The following is a 21,058-nucleotide window of genomic DNA, read 5'->3' as shown; positions in this document are numbered from 1 at the left end:
GTATCCCCTCTTAAACGAGAATCAGGTCAAGCATAGTTCATTTACATCAAATACAGAGATGTAAATAATCCTAAACATAGTGTCTCTTGACTGCGTTTGAGTTGATAGGTTTTGGCCAAATCTCTCCGTCCATTTCTGCAAGTATAAGTGCTCCTCTTGTTAGTACTCGATGAACCATGTAAGGACCTTTCCAGTTGGGTGAGAACTTCCCCTTGGCTTTATCCTAATGTGGGAAGATTCGCTTTAGCACCAATTGCCCCGGTGCGAATTGCCTTGGTCTGAACTTTTTGTTGAAAGCTCTTGCCATTCTGTTCTGGTAGTGTTGACTGTGACATGCCGCATTCATTCTCTTTCCATCAATGAGATCTAGTTGCTTGTATCGGCTCTGTACCCATTCTGCATCGCTGAGCTCAGCTTCTTGTATAATTCTTAAAGAAGGGATCTCTACTTTGGCAGGAATGACCACTTCAGTACCATAAACCAATAAGTAAGGAGTTGCCCCAGTTGATGTGCGAACAGTGGTACGATACCCGAGCATAGAAAATGGCAACTTCTCGTGCCATTGTTTGTAATTATCTATAATTTTCCTTAATATCTTCATGATGTTCTTGTTGGCGGCTTCTACGACTCCGTTCATTTGCGGCCTGTATGTTGTGGAGTTCTTAAACTTGATCTTGAAGGTTTCACACATGGCCTTCATCAGATCGCTGTTAAGATTGGATGTGTTATCGGTGATGATTGACTCTGGTGCTCCGAACCGACAAACAATGCGGCCCCGAACAAAATCTACTATAACCTTCTTAGTTACGGCTTTGTAAGATCCCTCTTCAACCCATTTTGTGAATCTATGCCCATTCGAAGCGGCGGGCTCGATCGGGTCTATGACATCCATACCCTAAGCTGAGAAAGGCCAAGGTGAACTTGTTGCATTGAGTTCATTGGGTGGTACCCGTATCATGTCAGAATGTATCTGGCATTGGTGGCACTTCTGAACATACTTGATGCAGTCTGTTTCCACAGTCATCTAGAAATACCCCGCTCTTAGTATCTTTTTGGCTAAGGTAAAACCATTCATGTATGGTCCGCAGGTTCCGACATGTATTTCCTCGAGCAATCTGGAAGCTTCCTTGGCATCGACACACCGTAATAATCCAAAGTCAGGAGTTCTTCTATACAGAATTCCTCCGCTTTGAAAGAAATGGTTGTCTAATCTTCGAAGCGTGCTCTTCTGAGTATGGGTAGAGTGCTTTGGATATTCTCCTTTTGCCAAATATTCCTTGATGTCATGGAACCACGGATTTCCATCACTCTCTTCTTTAACATGAGCATAATAAGTTGTCTGTTTATGAATTCCTATTAGGACAAGATCGATGAAGTTCTTGTCTGGGTGTTGTATCATGGAAGATAGAGCGGCCAATGCATCTGCGAACTCATTTTGAACTCTCGAAACATGTTTGAATTCTATCTTTGTGAACCTTTTGATCAGCTCATGTACACTGTGCAAATATGGCAATATTTTGGTGTTCTTTGTGGCCCATTCTCCTAGAACCTGGTGCACCAAAAGGTCTGAATCTCCGATTACCAGCAGCTCCTAGACGTTCATGTCAATGGCCAACCAGAGTGCCAAAATGCAGGCCTCATACTCCACCATATTGTTGGTGCATGGAAACCTGAGTTTTGCGGATACCAGATAGTGTTGGCCGGTCTCTGATACTAAGACAACTCCAATACCTACTCCTTTGAAGTTTGCTGCTCCATCGAAGAACATTCTCCAACCATCATATGCTTCGGTGATATCTTCTCCCATGAACGATGCCTCATCATCGGGAAAATATGTTTTCAATGGTTCGTATTCTCCGTCTGCGGGATTTTCTGCGAGATGATCCGCCAATGCTTGCCTTTTGATAGCCTTTTGAGATACATAGACGATGTCAAACTCACTCAGCAATATTTGCCACTTTGCTAGCTTACCCATAGGTATGAGTTTCTGAAAGATGTATTTTAGCGAGTCCATCCTTGATATGAGATATGTAGTGTATGCACAGAAATAATGCCTCAACTTCTGAGCTGTCCATGTCAAAGCACAACAGGTACGTTCCAACAAAGAGTACCGGGCTTCGTAGGGTGTGAATTTCTTGCTCAGATAATATATCTCCTGCTTATTTCTTCCAGTCTAATCATATTATCCCAGAATGCAGCCAAAAACTCTATCCAATATGGACAAATAAAGCAACACGGGTCTTCCTAGTTCTGGTGGAACCAAAACGGGTGGTTTAGATAAATACTCCTTGATTTTGTCGAAGTCTTTCTGGCATTCTTCAGTCCAGCTTGTTGCAATAGCTTTCCTCAGCATCCTGAATATCGGCTCACATATCACGGTTGATTGTGCTATGAAGCGACTGATGTAATTAAGACGCCCTAAAAAGCTCATCACATCTTTCTTATTCTTCGGAGGTGGCAAATCTTGGATTGCTTTGACTTTTGATGGGTCTAACTCAATTCATCTGCGACTGACGATGAATCCTAATAATTTCCCGGCAGGGACTCCGAAAGCACACTTTGTAGGATTCAGTTTCATATTATATTTTCGAAGCCGATCGAAGAATTTCCTCAGATCCGCTATGTGATCCGTACTCCTTTTGGATTTGATGATAACGTCATTCACGTACACTTCTATCTCTCTATGTATCATGTTGTGGAAAATAGTTTTCATGGCTCTCATGTAGGTGGCTCCGGCGTTCTTCAGATCAAATTGCATCGTTTTATATCAATATATTCCCCATGGCGTGATGAAGGCTGTCTTTTCAGCATCCTCCTCATTCATCCAGATCTGATGGTACCCCGCAAAGCAATCCACAAAGGATTGGAGTTCATGTTTGGCACAATTGTCGATCAATATGTGTATATTAGGCAACGGGAAATCATCTTTGGGACTTGCTCTGTTTAGATCTCGGTAGTCAACACATACTTTGACTTTCCCATCTTTCTTCGAAACTGACACGATGTTGGCTAACCAAGTGGGGTACTCGACCACTCTAAGAACCTTGGCTTTGATCTGCTTGGTAACCTCCTCTTTTATTTTCAATCTCATATCCGGCTTGAATTTTTTGAGCTTCTGCTTTACCGGTGGACATGTAGGATTATTGGGTAACTTGTGAGCTACTATGGATGTGCTCAAACCCGTCATATCGTCGTAGGACCATGCAAAGATATCTTCATATTCTTTTAGGAATCTGATGTACTATTCTTTCTCTGACAGTGATAGATGAATGCTTATGCGTGTTTCCTTAACCAGTTCGGAATCCCCTAAGTTAACTGCTTCAGTTTCGTCCAAATTGGACTTTGGCTTGTTTTCAAAATTTTCCACTTCTCTGACGATTTCCTCAGGTATCGTATCATCTTCCAGGTCCTTTGAATCACTATCCTTATGTTGCATTGCCTCATTATATGTCACAGTCATAAGTTCATCGGGATAGGTAGTAATAATGCTGTAAAAAAAGAAAATGTAGAGAATAATAGTAAATATGAAAAGTAGCAATGCATTAATTAAAATCTTTAAAACGTTAACAAATGCGTCTCGATGACTCGAGTAATTATTCAAAACAAAATACTGAAAATGTCTCAAATGCTTAAAAATAATTGATGCTAATCTACCAAGCTACCCAGGAACTCGACGGGCCCGGAATGGTGCATCAGTCCAGTTTTTGAGAACAACTCCTTTCCCCACAGTCTGAATGGTAAGGTCTTCCTCTTCCTCAACTATCGCACTGCAATCCATATTTTCTTCATCCAAAAATAGTTTCCTCATGCCAGCTAAGACTTCATCTTCCTAAGATCCCCACATCATGTCAGCTTGATGAAATGTCTGGTGCAGAGGTGGTACTAGCTGTTCCAGCAGATAATAAGGACCACGCCATTACGGCAACCAATCCTGGTACTCTTTCCAAGTATATTCATATCCGAGCCCAAAAGTTGTGCCATGACGCTGTGGTTGTACGGGTTTGGTGATCCCTTGAAGGTTTTTACCGAGACCCTTGCCAGGTTCATATCCTGTTCATAGTAATATACTTTCTATCTTGTTACTCCACCATCGATCCTTTTCAATTGTGTTGACTCGCTCAATGCGATGGTACGTTTCTCTACCCAGCTTCTTTCTTTTCTCGATGACTGGGACGGTTTGATTGGTGTAGATGGGGTTGCTTCCATCCCCATGGATAATCACTTCTTGATGATTCCATTCAAAATTCACAGCCTGATACAGAGTAGAAGCCACTGACCCAGCGGCGTGTATCCAGGGTCTTCCCAACAATAGATTATAGGTAGCAAATATATCCAGAACTTGGAACTCAACATCAAACCAGGTCGGGCCCATTTGTAGGTTGAGGTTGATTTCTCCGATTATGGCTCTTTGGGATCCATCAAATGCCTTTACATTCATACTTCCCATCCGTATCTCGTGCGAGCCTTTACCCAACCTCTTTAGAGTAGTCAGTGGGCATATATTGAGACTTGAACCCCTATCTATCAGGACCCTGGCGATGAACTTATCCTCAAATTAGAATCTGATATGTAGTGCCCTATATGACTTAGTCCTTCTAGTGGTAATTCATTCTCGTGAAAGGTGATTTTGTGGCTTTCCAGTACCTGTCCTACCATGTTGGCCATCTCCCCACTAGTGATGTTGGTGGGTACATAAGCTTCACTCAGCACTTTCATCAAGACATTCCTGTGTGTTTAAGAGTTTTGCAGCAGTGACAAGATGGAAATCTGAGCGAAAGTTTTGTTCAGATGATCGACAACAGAATATTCCCTTGCTTGTACCTTTCTCCGAAGGTCATCAGGGCCAGTCTCAACAGCAGGCGGCTTAGATGCAACTTCTTTATTTGTTCCTCCCAGGTGATCAGGTGTATAGACTCTGCCAGTTCTAGTCATGCCTTGCGCCGCACCTGTTTCCTCTATTTTTGCTTTTCATTTTCTCCTTGCTTCCGCAACATAATCCCATGGGATAACATCAGACTTGTAAGATGGCGTGGGGGCTACCATCACAATGAATGGTGTAGTTACCTCGACTTCAAATAGTGCTTGGGTTTGTACCACAACGGGTGTGAGGGTGACCGGAGACGTTTTAGGATCACCCCCCTCCCGAATGAGTCCGATTGACCCCTCCGGATCCCATTCCTCGTCAGTGTCACGACCCAATTTCAGCTATAGGTCGTGATGGCGCCCAACACTATAGTTAGGCAAGCCAACGAATAAATTAAACATATATCAATTATTTTCAGAATAATTTTCTAAGTAATTTTATTCTTTTACTAGCAATATTAAAGAGAATATAAAAGATACCGATTAGTTTAAATTCAAGAAAATAATACCAATTCCAACTTCTACCAATGTGTGTGCCAATACCTGATGTCACAAGTGTATGAGCATCTAGTAGATTATACAAAATCCTAAATACTGTCTGAAATAAAAATAAACAGAATGAAATTACAAGTAGAGGCACTGGTAGCTACAGAACGGCCCAGCAAGGCAGCTCACCACTACGCCTCTAGATAACGTGGATGTACGATGATAGGTCCTCCACTAGTACCTGCCTCAGATCCTGCACAAAAAGTGCAGCAAGTGTAGCATGAGCACGTAAACAACGTAAACCCAGTAAGTATCAAGCCTAATCTCGAAGTGGTAGAGACGAGATGGCCGACTTTGACACTCACTAAGAGTCAATAATAATAAATAAAATAAAAATAGCAATATCTAGATCAACATGATTTATAGAATTTACAATAATTTTCTTTAACCAGCAGAAATAATTAAATTCCTTCAAATGCAACAATTCTCAATATATTAATTAAATTTCTTCAATTCCAATAAATTTCCTATTTATCAATTAGCCTCATTTACAGGAATAACAACAATTCCTTAACAAGAAGAGATAATTAATTCTTTAAATTTCAATGATTTTTAATTTATCAATTAGCTTCACAAGCTGCAATAACCTATCAAAGTATCATGTAATTATTATTATAAGGCATGATTTCTGCCGAGGTCGTACGGCCCGATCCAGAGTGTCGTGTACGCTGCCGAGGGACGTGCGACGCGATCCATAGATACATCTATCTTGCCGAGGCGTTTGGCCCGCTCCATAAGAAAGGAGGACATTTTCTTATGTACCTCCGGAAGGAGAGTATATTTATTATAAGATAAATTCGGGAGGGTGAACAATTTCTTTTAACAATTAATTATTTTAAACAGAAAATTAAGCATATGAGATTTTCATCTTTTAATATTTTTACCTAACAATTCACTATATATATATATATATATATATATATATATATATATATATATATATATATATATATATATATATATATATATATATATATATATATATATATATATATATATCAAATAATATTAATTAAACAAAAACACAATTTGCACAAGTAATTCATGCTTTGAGTCCTAAACTACCCGGACTTTAGCATTAATAGTAGCTACGCACAGACTCTCGTCACCTCGTGCGTACGTAGCCCCCACAATTAGCAACAATTATTACTTTAATTACCTATGGGGTAATTTTCCCCTCACAAGATTAGACAAGAGACTTACCTTGTCTCAAAGTCTACTTTCCGATTACCACGTCGCGTTAATTTCTCAATTCTATGCCGAAAAATCCGAAGCTATCCAAATATTATACAAAATAATTAATACATATTCAATAATTCGAATTTAGGCTATTAATTAAATTACCCTAACCAAAATGGTAAATTCTTAAAATTCACCCCGGGCCCACGTGCCCGGATTCTAGAAATTTTCGGATGAAAACGTTACCCATAATCTCAAGAACTCAAATATATAATTTCTATCCAATTCCATAAATATTTTCGTGGTTAAAATCTCGTTTATATAAAAATCTAGGTTTTTCATCTAAACATTTGATTTCTAAGATTTACTAGTTATAATCTACCCATAATCTATGTATTTAACTCAAGGTGTGTAGAATTAACTTACCGCACGAAAATGGAGGAAACATGGGCAAAAATGGTTGATTCCTGTTCTTTTAAGCTTTCTGCTAAACAGGCCTTTCGCACCTGTAGAGGTGGGAACACATTTGCGGCTTCGCACCTGCGGAAAATCCTCGCAGGTGCGAGTTTTACTCACCTGACCAAGCCTCACATCTGCGCGCCTAGCCTCGCTTCTGCGCGTTCGCAGGTGTGCCAAAGTTCTGCACCTGCGATGGCAGGCATTCCCTCCTTCTTCCCCTTCTGCGCACAAACGTCGCATCTGCGATGGTCGCACCTGCGACTGTCCAAGCGCAGGTGCGATCATACGAGAAGCAGAAAGCTTCAGTTCTTCCTCCAAATTTCAAATTTGGTCTGAGCCTTGTTCCTTTAACAGTCGGGGCCCCCGGGGCCCTGCCCGAACATACCAACAGGTTTGAAATCATAAAACGGACTCGCTCGAACTTTCGGAACGTGTAAGACAACATTAAATCTAAGAATCATACTCCAAACCAAATTGATTCAACTTAGAAATTTCAAGTTCTTCAATTTACTTCCAATGCGCCGAAACATACTTACACTACCCGGAATGACACGAAATTTTGCGTGCAAGTCTTAAATCACTATACAGATCCCAAACTCGGAATTCCGAACGGACTTCAATTACTCAAAAACCTACTCCAAACCAAATTTAAAGAACTTTAAACCTTCAAATAGTTGATTTTTACTGTTAAGCGCCAAAACGCTCTCGGGTTATCCAAAACCCGATTCGAACATACGCCTAAGTCCAAAATCATCTTACGAACATATTGGAACCGTCAAATCCCGATTCCGGGGTCGTTTTCTCAAAATATTGACCGAAGTCAAACTTGGCCTTTTAAGGCTAACTTAAGGAACCAAGTATTCCGATTTCAACCCAAACACTTCCAAATCCCGAACCAACCATCCCCGCAAGTCATAAACCATTAAAAGCACATACGGGAAGTTTTATTTTAAGGAACGAGGTTCTAAAAGTTAAAATGATAGGTTGGGTCATTACATTCTCTACCTCTTAAAGAAACGTTCGTCCTCGAACGAGTTTAGAATAATACCTGGAGTGCTAAATAAGTGTGGATATTTGTTCTGCATGTCCTCCTCGGCCTCCCAAGTTACTTCCTCGACTGGTTGGCCCCTCCACTGGGCTTTTACTGTAGAAATCCTCTTGGATCTCAATTGGCGAACCTGTTTATCAACAATGGCAACTTTCTCCTCTTCATAACCCAAGCTATTGTCTAGCTGAACTGTGTTGAAGTCCAACACATGTGACATGTCGGCATGATACTTCTGGAGCATAGATACATGGAACACCGGATGAACTCCTGATAGACTGGGAGGCAATGAAAGTTCATAAGCAACCCCCCAACCCGTCTCAACACCTCAAATGGGCCTATAAACCTTGGGCTCAATTTCCCCTTTTTCCCAAATCTCATGATTCCCTTCATTGGCGAAACTTTCAAGAGAACTTTTTCACCTACCCTAAATGATAAATCATGCGCTTTCTAATCCGCGTAACTCTTCTGTCTGGACTGTGGTGTACGAAGTCGCTCCTGAATCAACTTTACCTTTTCCAAAGCATCTTTCACCAAATCAGTACCATATAAGCCTCATCGGGCTCAAACCATCCAATGGGCGAACGACATCGCCGACCATATAAAGCCTCAAATCGAGCCATCTTGATACTGGATTGGTAACTGTTATTATAAGCAAACTCGGCCAAAGGCAAGAAACGATCCCACTGACCTCCAAAGTCAATCACACATGCCCCGAGCATATCCTCCAAAATCTGAATTGTCTGTTCTGACTGCCCATCAGTCTGCGGATGAAAGGCTGTGTTGAGCTCTACACGGGTCCACAATTCACTCTGTACTACTTTCAAGAAATGTGAAGTAAACTGAGGGCCTCTATCTGATATGATCGAAATTGGCACACCGTGCAACCGAACTATCTCCTAAATATATATCTGGGCCAACCTCTCTGAAGTATACGTAGTCACAATAGGAATAAAGTGAGCCGACTTGGTCAACCTGTCGACAATGACCCAAATTGCATCAAACTTCCGCAAGGTCCGCGGCAACCCAACTACAAAGTCTATAGTGATGCGTTCCCATTTCTACTACGGTATAGTCATCTATTGAAGTAGGCCACCTGGCCTCCGATGCTCATATTTAACTTGCTGACAATTTAGACACCTAGCTACATGCTTAACAATGTCCTTTTTCATTCGTCGCCACCAATAATGCTGCCTCAGGTCACAATACATCTTCGTATCACCTGGATGAATAGAATATCGAGAATTGTGTGCTTCCTCTAGGATCTTCTTCCTCAGTCCATCCACATTAGGAACACATAGATGATCCTGGGGTCGCAGAACACCATCCGTGCTAATAGTAACTTCCTTGGCACCACCCCGTAGTACCGTTTCTTGAAGAACCATTAAGTGTGGATCATCATACTGGTGAGCCTTGATCTGCTCAAATAGTGAAGACAGAGCTACAACACATGCAAGAACTCGACTGGGTTTTAAACTATCCATACTTACAAGTATGTTAGCCAAGGACTGAATATCTGAAGCTAATGGCCTTTCCTCTACTGAAATGAAAGCCAAACTACCCATACTCTTCGCCTTTCTACTCAAGGCGTTTGCAACCACATTTGCTTTGCCCGGATGATACAGGATAGTAATATCATAATCTTTTAGTAATTCAATCCATATGCGCTATCTCAAATTTAGGTCTCTCTGCTTGAACAAATGCTGCAAACTGCGATGATCAGTGTAAACTTCACAAGACACCCCATAAAGATAATGCCTCCAAATCTTAGGAGCGTGAACAATCACAGATAACTCCAAATCATATACCGGATGATTCTTCTAGTGGGGATTCAGCTGACGTGAAGCATATGCAATAACTCGCCCTTCCTGCATCAATACACAACCCAAGCCAATGCGTGAAGCGTCACAATACACTGTATACATTCTCGAACTGGAAAGCAACACTAATACTGGTGCTGTAGTCAATGCTGTCTCGAGCTTCTGAAAGCCCACCTCACAATCATCAGACCATCAAAATGGAGCACCCTTTTGGGTTAATTTGGTCAAAGGTGCTGCAATATATGAAACATCTTCCACGAACCGACGATAATAACCTGCTAAACCCAGAAAACTCCTGATCTCAGTCACCGAAGTGGGACGATGCCAGTTCTGTACCGCCTCAATCTTTTTGGGTTCAACCTTAATACCCTCGCCCGATACAATATGCCCCAAAAATGCTACAGACTCTAGCCAAAACTCACATTTGGAGAACTTAGCATATAACTTTTGTTCCCACAACGTCTGAAGCACTACTCTCATATGCTGCTCATGCTCCTCCTTACTATGCGAGTAGATCAAAATGTCATCAATGAAGACAATGACAAACGAATCAATATATGGCATGAATACCCTGTTCATCAGATCCATAAACGTTGTCGGGGCGTTAGTTAAACCGAAGGACATCACCAGAAACTCATAATGTCCATATCTAGTCCGGAAAGCAGTCTTCGGAACATCCGAATCCCGAATCTTCAACTGATGGTACCCCGACCTCAAGTCGATCTTAGAGAACACCCTAGCACCCTGCAACTGGTCAAATAGATTATCAATACATGGCAATGGGTACTTATTCTTAATAGTGAATTTGTTCAATTGACGATAATCAATACACATTCGCATTGTTCCATCCCTCTTCTTCACAAATAATACTGGTACACCCCAAGGCGATACACTCGGCCTGACGAACCCTTTGGCTAATAACTCCTCAAATTATTCTTTCAATTCTTTCGGAGCCATGCGATACGCTGGGATAGATATAGGCTGGGTAGCTGGATCCAAGTCAATACAGAAATCAATATCACAATCAGGTGGCATACCTGGAAGATCTAAAGGAAATACATCAGAGAACTCCCGAACTACATGCACTGAATCAATAGCCGGAGTCTCTGTAGTAGTATCTCGAACATAGGCTAGATAAGCTAAACAAACCTTATAAACCATGTGTTGAGCCTTCATAAAAGAAATAACTCGATTAAATGAACTAACAGACGAACCTTTCCACTCCATCGTAGGCAACGCTGGAATAGCCAAGGTAACAGTCTTGGCATGATAATCTAGAATAACATGATATGGGGATAACCGGTCCATGCCCAGAATAATTTCAAAGTCGGTCATCTCAAGCAGTAGAAGATCTGCTCTAGTATTATAACCACAGAATGTAATAATATAGGACCGGTAGATCCGGTTCACAATTAAAGAATCTCCCACAAGAGTGCACACATAAACAGGAGTACTCAATGACTCACGAGAAATACCCAGGAATAGAGCAAATAGAGATGACACATATGAATACGTAGATCCTGGATAAAATAATACTGAGGCATCTTTGCCGCAAACAGAAATAATACTTGTAATCATGGCATCTGAGGCCTCTGCATCTGGTCTGGCCGGAAAAGCATAGAACTGAGCTGGAGCGCCAACTGGTTGACCTCCACCTCTAGGACGACCCCTACCCACCTGTCCTCTACCTCTTGGTGGTCGGACAACTGGTGGAGCAACTGGTCCGGTAATCATAGGCTGCTGACCCTGTTGCACTAGTTTACCCTGAAGTTTAGGGCAGAATCTCCGTATGTGACTGGGATCCCCGCACTCGTAACAACTCTTCGGTGCGATACGTTGCTGACTAAGAGTTTGGCCCTAGGGAACTGAATACCCACCAGAAGGACCCTGAATAGCTGGTGGGCGATAAGAACTCTCCGGTATAGCACTGAGATAGGGTCGCACTGGAGCACCTCGAGGAGGCGGTGGTGCTGGATATGGGAGCCTACCGGACTACCCTCTCACAAACTGACCTCTGTCCCCAGATCGAGCACCTATGAACTCTCCAGAATACCTGAACCGCTTATCTCTCATAACCTGCTCTCGGCTCTGCTGACGTACACCCTCAATCCCGTGGGCTATCTCCACTACTAGCTCATAAGAAGTACCCATCTCAACCTCTCTAGCCATAGTGGCCTGAATGCAGTATGTAAACATGCAATAAACCTCCGCACTCTCTCCGCCTCAGTAGGGAGTATCATAAGTGCATGGCGAGATAACTCTGAGAACCTCGCCTCATAATCGGTCACTAACATTTGACCCTGCTGGAGCTGCTCAAACTGAAACCACAACTCTACCCTCTAGGAGGGTGGAATATACCTGTCCAGGAAAATACGGGTGAATCTGTCTCAAGTCATGTGAGGAGAATCTGCTGGTTTGCCAAGAATATAAAACTTCCACTATCTACGGGCTCTGCCCTCTAGCTGAAAAGTAGCAAAGTCAACCCCATGAGACTCCAATATCCTCATATTGTACAGTCTATCCTTGCACCGATCAATGAAATCCTGGGGATCCTCATGTCGCTCAACCCCAAATACAGAAGGATGTAGTCTAGTACATCTGTCCAATAGTTTCTGCGGATCAGCGGCTACAGCTGGCCTGGGCTCAGGTGTAGCTGCTGCCACTGGCTGGGCTCCACCCACGGGTAGTGCACCCTGGGTCTGATATACAATAACTGCCTGCCCATGAGCCTGCGTGGTAGGGGTCTGTGCTCCCCCGCCCGCCTGAGATGTGGCTGGGTCTACTGGAAATAAACCGGCCTGAGTCATAGTTTCCATGAACCGCAACATACGACCCATGACATCCTGGAATCCCGGTGCAGATGTGAAATCCACCGGAGCTAGCTCTGCCACAGGCACCTCACCCTATTCCTCGATAATGGGGTTCTCTGCTGGACCCACTGGCGACATAACTGGAACAGTCCTGGGACGTCCTCGCCCTCTATCACGAGCTGGAGCCCTCCCTCGGCCTCTGCCTCGACCTCTAGCAACTGGGAGAGTAGCTCTTCCCTGGTCTGGAGCCTCATTAGAGCGCATTCTCACCATCTGTGAGAGAATAAGATAAGAATATATAGTACTACATCAATTACACGATGGAATATGAAGAAAGGTAGTTTCCTAACACCCTATAGCCTCTCGAATTAATGTACAGACGTCTCTGTACCGACCCGCAAGACTCTATTAGGTCTCCTCATAACTTGTGAGACCTACGTGAACCTAGTGCTATGATACCATGTTGTCACGACCCAATTTCAGCTATAGGTTGTGATGGCGCCCAACACTATAGTTAGGCAAGCCAACAAATAAATTAAGCATATATCAATTATTTTCAGAATAATTTTCTAAGTAATTTTATTCTTTTACTAGCAATATTAAAGAGAATATAAAAGATACCGATTAGTTTAAATTCAAGAAAATAATACCAATTCCAACTTCTACCAATGTGTGTGCCAATACCTGATGTCACAAGTGTATGAGCATCTAGTAGATTATACAAAATCCCAAATACTGTCTGAAATAAAAATAGTCAGAATGAAAATACAAGGAGAGGCACTGGTAGCTACAGAACGGCCCAGCAAGGCAGCTCACCACTACGCCTCTGGATAATATGGATGTACGATGATAGGTCCTCCACTAGTACCTGCCTCAGATCCTGCACAAAAAGTGCAGCAAGTGTAGCATGAGCACGTAAACAACGTATACCCAGTAAGTATCAAGCCTAATCTCGAAGTGGTAGAGACGAGATGGCCGACTTTGACACTCACTAAGAGTCAATAATAATAAATAAAATAAAAATAGCAATATCTAGATCAACATGATTTATAGAATTTACAATAATTTTCTTTAACCAGCAAAAATAATTAAATTCCTTCAAATGCAACAATTCTCAATATATTAATTAAATTCCTTCAATTCCAATAAATTTCCTATTTATCAATTAGCCTCATTTACAGGAATAACAATAATTCCTTAACAAGCAGATATAATTAATTCTTTAAATTCCAAAGATTTCCAATTTATCAATTAGCTTCACAAGCTGCAATAACTATCAAAGTATCGTGTAATTATTATTATAAGACACGATTTCTGCCGAGGTCGTACGACCCGATCCAGAGTGTCGTGTACACTGCCGAGTGACGTGCGGCGCGATCCATATATGCATCTATCCTGCCGAGGTGTTCGGCCCGCTCCACAAGAAAGGAGGACATTTTCTTATGTACCTCCGGAAGGAGAGTATATTTATTATAAGATAAATTCAGGAGGATGAACAATTTTTTTTAACAATTAATTAATTTAAACAGAAAATTAAGCATATGAGATTTTCATCTTTTAATATTTTTCCCTAACAATTCATAATATATATATATCATATAATATTATTTAAACAAAAATATAATTTGCACAAGTAATTCATGCTTTGAGTCCTAAACTACCCGGACTTTAGCATTAATAATAGCTACGCATGGACTCTCATCACCTCGTGCATACGTAGCCACCACAATTAGCAATAATTATTACTTTAATTACCTATGGGGTAATTTCTCCCTCACAAGATTAGACAAGAGACTTACCTTGTCTCAAAGTCCACTTTTCGATTACCACGTCGCGTTAATTTACCAAAATCTAGGTTTTTCATCTAAACCTTTGATTTCTAAGATTTACTAGTTATAATCTACCCATAATCTATGTATTTAACCCAAGGTGTGTAAAATTAACTTACCTCCAAGTTGTTAGTTGAACTCCTCTCTCAAAAGCTCTCAAATAGCTCGAAAATGGAGGAAAATGGGCAAAAATGGTTGATTCCCGTTCTTTTAAGCTTTCTGCCAAACAAGCCTTTCGCACCTGCGGCATCGCACCTGCGGAAAAGCCTCACAGGTGCGAGTTCCACTCTTCTGACCAAGCCTCGCATATGCGCGCCTAGCCTCGCACCTGCGCGTTCGCAGGTGCACCAAAGTTCCGCATATGTGATGGCAGGCATTCCCTCCTCCTTCCGCTTCTGCGCATAAACGTCGCATCTGCGATGGTCGCACCTACGACTGTCCAAGCGCAGGTGCAATCATACCAGAAGCAGAAAGCTTCAGTTCTTCCTCCAAATTTCAAAATTGGTCCGAGCCTCGTCCGGTTAACACTCGGGGCCCCCGGGGCCCCACCCGAACATACCAACAGGTTTGAAATCATAAAACGGACTCGCTTGAACTCTCGGAATGCGTAAGACAACATTAAATCTAAGAATCATACTCCAAACCAAATTGATTCAACTTAGAAATTTCAAGTTCTTCAATTTACTTCCAATGCGCCGAAACGTACTTAAACTACCCGGAATGACGCGAAATTTTGCGTGCAAGTCTTAAATCACTATACGGAACTATTCCTAAACTGAAAATTCCAAACAGACTTCAATTACTTAAAAACCTACTCCAAACCAAATTTAAAGAACTTTAAACCTTCAAATAATAAATTTTTACTATTAAGCGCCAAAACGATCCCGGGTTATCCAAAATCCGATTCGAACATACGCCCAAGTCCAAAATCATCATACGAACCTATTGGAACCGTCAAATCTTGATTCCGGGGTCTTTTTCCCAAAATATTAACCGAAGTCAAACTTGTCCTTTTAAGGCTAACTTAAGGAACCAAGTGTTCCGATTTCAACCCAAACACTTTTAAATTCCGAACCAATCATCCCCGCAAGTCATAAATCATTAAAAGTACATACCGAAAGTTTTATTTTAGGGAACGAGGTTCTAAAAATTAAAATAACCGGTTGGGTCATTACAGTCGGTCTCTATCACATTCACTCCCTCACCTATGTGATCCGGGATAGGATTGTTACGAATATTTGGTGCAACTTGTCTGAATCTTATCTTTCAGTGTGCGGCACTCATAAATTATATGACCCTTCATGCCTGAATGATAGGCCCATGTCTTGTTCGGGTTAATCCACTAAGAGGAATTATCCATAGAAACGGCAGGGATGGGAGTGACATAACTAGCAGCCTTCAATATCTCATATAATTGGTGTATGGGCTCAGCGATTGGGGTGTATTGTCTAGGTGGTCTGCGGTCGAAGTTTGGTTGTGGTTTTTGGTAGTTTTGGCGGGCGGGTGGTGGCGAGTGGTAGTATGTGGGTTGAGTGTTATAGGCGTGGTAGGTGGTAGCAGGTTGTCGGTATCTGGGGGTGAAGGCTGGTATGTGGATGGAGGCGTTTGTTATGTAGGTGGAGGTGTTTGGTATGTGAGAGGAGACTTAGGACCCTAGGCCACCATTATGGCTCCCACTTCTTTCTTCTTCGAAATACCTCCCGATTGAAATGCTTTATTCGTGGCTTGCCGTGCCTCGAAATTTGTCACCATCCCACTCTTAATCCCTTCTTCTATTCTTTCTCCCAGCTTGATGATGTCGGAGAATTTTGTGATTTTCAATAACCATAAGCCTTTCATAGTACTGCGGGTCTTGAGCTATGACGAAGAACTTATTCATTTGTTCTTCTTCAAGTGCGGGCCTTACTTTTGCGGCTTCAGATGTCCACCGAGTAGCATATTCGCGAAAGGTTTCTGCTGGTTTCTTCTTGAGGTTTTGAATGTAGAAAACGTCTGGTGCGTTCTCTGTGTTGAACCTAAATCTGTCCATGAAATCTGACGCCATGCTTACCCAATTAACTCACTTCTTTGGGTTCTGACTGATATACCAAGACAACGTATCTTCGGTGAGGCTTCGCATAAACAGTTTCATACGGATTCGTTCATCTTTGCCCACTCCTACAAGTTTGTCACAATATGTCCTCAGATGTACTTTTAGATCACCAGTTCTATCGAACATTTTGAACTTGGGAGGTTTGTAACCCTCCAGCAGTTCGACATCTGGCTTAATGCACAAGTCCTTATAGTTTAAACCTTCAATGCCTTTATCACCTTCGACACTCTGAACTCTGCCAATGAGCTTCTTGAGTTCTTCCGCCATGTTCTTAATGAGCAGGTCTTTCTCGGTTGATTCAGGTATGTGTAGGGTTTGTTGTGGGGTGTGGGGTAAGGTTTCCACGTTTATGGGATTACTTTTATGAACTCCGAGAATCTGGGCATAATGGTGGTCATTGGTTGAGTTTTGGGGATCAGGAGTGGGTTGCGGTGCATTCTGGGGAGTGTGATAAGTGGTAGTTTGTGGGTATGGAGTTGGATGATGGTGGTGTTGTTGAGGAGTAAGTTCTGGTAGAGGATTAAGGTTTTGAGGAGGCGTGGGGTACTGGTGTGGTGCAGGAGGATTTGGCGGTGGATTTTGGTTTTGTGTGTTTTGTAGTGGTGCTTAGTTTTGGGTAGTTGGATTTTGTTGGTTAATATCAGGGACATTGAGGGTGAGAGAAAGGTTTGCCAAGTTTCGGACCTGCTCAAGTTCTCCTTGTAGCTCCAGGATTTTCTGTTCCAGACGTAAGACTAGTTCATTCTATGCCGGAGTACTTCAGCCATCCGAAGTTTTGACATTTTCTGCTAGGGTGGCGTTGTCTTTCCTGATACCACTCAAATCATCCATTTTCCCTTTCCCTTTACTTTTGCCTTTAGGATCGCTTGGTGGAGGAGGAGGTGGAGGAGCTCTGGATCTAGTGTGATATGCTGATGATGCCAATATGCATGAACCAGCCTTGGGGAGTGGGAATAATCAAAAGAAAGAAGAAGAAAAAAAAAGCAAAAGGTACTTAAGTTAGTAAGGGGTATTGAAATAATTCTTACAATATTAAACATGTTTTGCAAAATCATGTAATAATTCGCGTTCTAATTTGGGGACCTCGTTGTGCCCGAGGCAGGTCTAAGCGACACATAGACTTGGAGAAAATTGATGCTAATAATTGCGTCATTTCATTAATGTGAAAATGAGCCAAACCTTCACTAAATCGACAATAATAATAATAAAGTTACTAATGGCATTTAGCATTATTATAATTGAAATCTAAAACTAGGCTAGAAAACAATAAAGGACATTATTTGCTAGTCTACTTGGTCCCTGAAGGACCTTCTCCGTGCTTGGATCTTTTGACTCCATCAATCAAGTTCCCCAAGTCGCGCATATCCAATAATAAATAAGCTTTTGCTAGATGCCCTCCTTCACTGCCATCTGTGTTCTGACAATCCGCAAGCCTCTTTCTCATCTTTCCCTCAAGCTCCATCAGTCCTTGTTCTAGATATTTCAATCTCTTGGTGGACTTAGTGGCGATTTCCTTCCATTCATTAATTTCCTCCATATCCACTTTATGTTGTTCCAGATGTCTAGCTTCAGACTCAAAAGCCCTTTTGCGAAGCCTTCTATACTTGACTTGTGCCTCAGCATCATCATCAACGATCCTATTTTCCAAGTTGACCCCTGGCTTGATGTCTCCCGCTATATCATCTACCAACCATGATGGATAGAAATACACGACCGGCATGGTACCTGTCTGGCTCGATAGTCTCTCTTTCCACAATGACCTTCTAGTTCCACATATGTTGCCCTCGAACTTGAATTCGACCATGTTGGAAACCCGAGGTATGACCTGTTTTCTTCCTGCTTGTTTCATTACCCTTATAAGAGCATAGGGATAAATGCCTCGCAACCTGATTAATACCAAATGAGTAGTATCCCTCGACCTGATGATGAACTCACTACTAGGAAACCATTCAAACATCCATTGTACCTTCTCGTCTGTCATATTGCTGAAGAAATGTACCCAACTTACAGCACTTCCAGGCTGTGCGAACCTATTTGGGATGAATGCCATTTTCTTTGGATGGTGGTAGGCTATGTCGTCATTCAATGGCCGTCGCAGAAGCTCTTGACGATATTCACTCCTCTGAAAGTGTTCCAATAACCAGACTTGTAACAATAGATTACAACCTTCAAAATGTCCGAACCCCTGCTTGCACCGATCTAGAGCGCGATATAGTTTAGGTAGGATCATAGGGATGATGGTGTGGGTTTTCCCCTCAATGCCTTCCATTAAAGTTCTTGCAACCATAGCTAAACGAGTGTGAATCTTTCCCCCTTTCATTGGAAATATCAACAAACCCAAGAAGAAGATGATGAATACATAGACTCGGCGATACGTCCAACCTAGGGAAGTAATGGCAAGTCCCTCATGATGAAGACGGTACGACTTACTATGCCCATAACACTCATAAAGAAACCCAAAAGGGATGTAGGATTTTTTTAAGCAAAAAAATTCTTCATTTTTCTTAAAGCCCAACATCTTTAGAAAACTGCGAGGGGTGCGGTTCTCTGGTACTAGTAACCCCGGACTATCCCATGACAGCTTAGCAAAGCCTCATATTTCTTCTAAGAGAGGAGTCATTTCTATGTCACCAAATCGGAAGACCGCTCTTTTCTCATCCCAGAACATGGTAGCAGCCTCAATCAAAGCTCTATTTGGTTGGATATTAAGCAAAGACGGCAAGTCACTAGGTACTCTTCTCACATGATTCTTGTCGCAAGGCGTAAGGTCTTTCCACCAGTCAAGTAGTAGAGGTGGGATGTTTTGGACTATGCCGAACCTGGGGACTTCGTGCTTCATTTTCTGCAAACAAATAAAGTTAGCCCTTTCCCCCTCCAGATACGACCACTTACACAATAATGATCAACATATTTGCACATTTTCTCCAAGTAATGCACATAACATGGTAGTGTACATTGGGATTGTAAAAATTCCGTCGGACTTTGGTCAAGGCTTATCTTAGCGGGCTATTACGTTAACAACGTTCTAACCCGTACTAGGTTTAACATGATGCATGTACATTTGATATTGGAGTAAGGTTTCTAGAATTGCCTAGACTGGTACTTCCAAGTGGACAACTTGAGAGGGAAAGGCACGGGACCATTGATTGCACCGCTGATCGACTAGTCTACCGCAAATAAGCTTTTCTGATTTAAAAAAGGTAATTTTGGAAGAGCACGGATACTCATCAAGCGCCGCTATGTTGATAATTGGCACAAGTGGAGTATGATATGGAGCAAGAGTTTATGCAGAGATAATAACACGTTTTCAAGTATTTGCACGATAAATATGTAAAAGCAGTAAATACAGTAGTAAGGTAAAACATGAAAAACATAGAAAAGAAAGACAAAAGGAAGAAGTTAGTTCGTGGAGTATATGCGAGAATATAATAAGGCAAGTAAGGGATTAGGGATGAGAGAGGCATGATATGGAAGTCTTAGGCAAAATGAAAAGCAATAAAGAGTAGTCATAGCAAATAGAGGTGAACGGGGAAGGGATGTGCATGTCATAACAGATTTTAACGAATAAAAGGCGAATAGGGAAAAGGATGTGCATGTAATAGCAAATTTAAACAAATAAAGGTGGAGAAGGGAAGGAATGTGCATGGCATAGCATGTAACAAAGAAAATAATCCACATAAGCCAAGTTCATTATGGTAAGAGCCTAAGCGTAAATCCCCAGCAGAGTCGCCATGCTGTCGTGCCCCTTTTTCTCGCGAAAGTGGGTTTTGACGTGTGACAGCTCTTTTGGATGGGAGATAGAGTGTTAAAAGAAGAAGAGTCACCACCTAACAATTTTTAAGGTGTGTTAGGGCACCTATTATGTAGATAACTCTGTTTGACTAGTCAACGCCACCAAAGATCGGGTAAGGGCTCAAATTGCCTCTAAGAGAAGGTGTTAGGCACTCTTCGAGGTCCACAACTATGGGTTCCGACAGAATTTAAGACTATGTGGATTATAATTAGGCGAGACGATCAGATAAACAAAGAGAATAAAAGGTAAAAGAGTTTCATTATAACACAATGAGAATTGGTACAAATCTTAAGGATTACAAGGATACAACTATAATGGTATATATTAGATGGCAAAGTGAATAAAGGAAAGGGGGGTCCTAAGTTTTTTAGCCTAAAGGATCACCCCGTGCAACATAAATAATACTTCGCAACTTCTTTTAGATAAGAATTGCTCATATTATTCAGCGGGCACAGACTATCATCTCCTGCTACCCGATTACTATGTTAAAGTTGTTTACCTAAAGCGTTCTAATTCAGTTCTAAGTCATGTCCTATGCGTGCACTACCCGTCCCATGCCTATAGTCCAGGAGGCTTTGGACCTCTATTTGGGGTGGTTCTAGACTTGCTTAGGCTGCTCAAA

The 21,058-nt window shown here is 41.9% G+C and overlaps 1 protein-coding gene across 1 annotated transcript; it reads right to left on the bottom strand.

Annotated features, from left to right (window-relative positions):
- Window positions 1-1,024: 1,024 nt before the first annotated feature.
- LOC138906794 (uncharacterized) lies at window positions 1,025-1,975 on the bottom strand. The gene is made up of 2 exons (XM_070196459.1): window positions 1,688-1,975; window positions 1,025-1,591 (listed from the first exon to the last, which is right to left on the bottom strand). Exons 1-2 carry the CDS (start codon window positions 1,973-1,975, stop codon window positions 1,025-1,027), a joined length of 855 nt encoding a protein of 284 aa, XP_070052560.1.
- Between the last annotated feature and the right edge of the window lie 19,083 nt (window positions 1,976-21,058).

This window comes from Nicotiana tomentosiformis, chromosome 1 (genome assembly GCF_000390325.3).
Source record: "Nicotiana tomentosiformis chromosome 1, ASM39032v3, whole genome shotgun sequence".
In the NCBI taxonomy this organism is placed as follows: domain Eukaryota; kingdom Viridiplantae; phylum Streptophyta; class Magnoliopsida; order Solanales; family Solanaceae; genus Nicotiana; species Nicotiana tomentosiformis.
The sequence above is the reverse complement of the archived record's forward strand: the minus strand, read 5'-3'. Positions and strand labels throughout refer to the sequence as shown.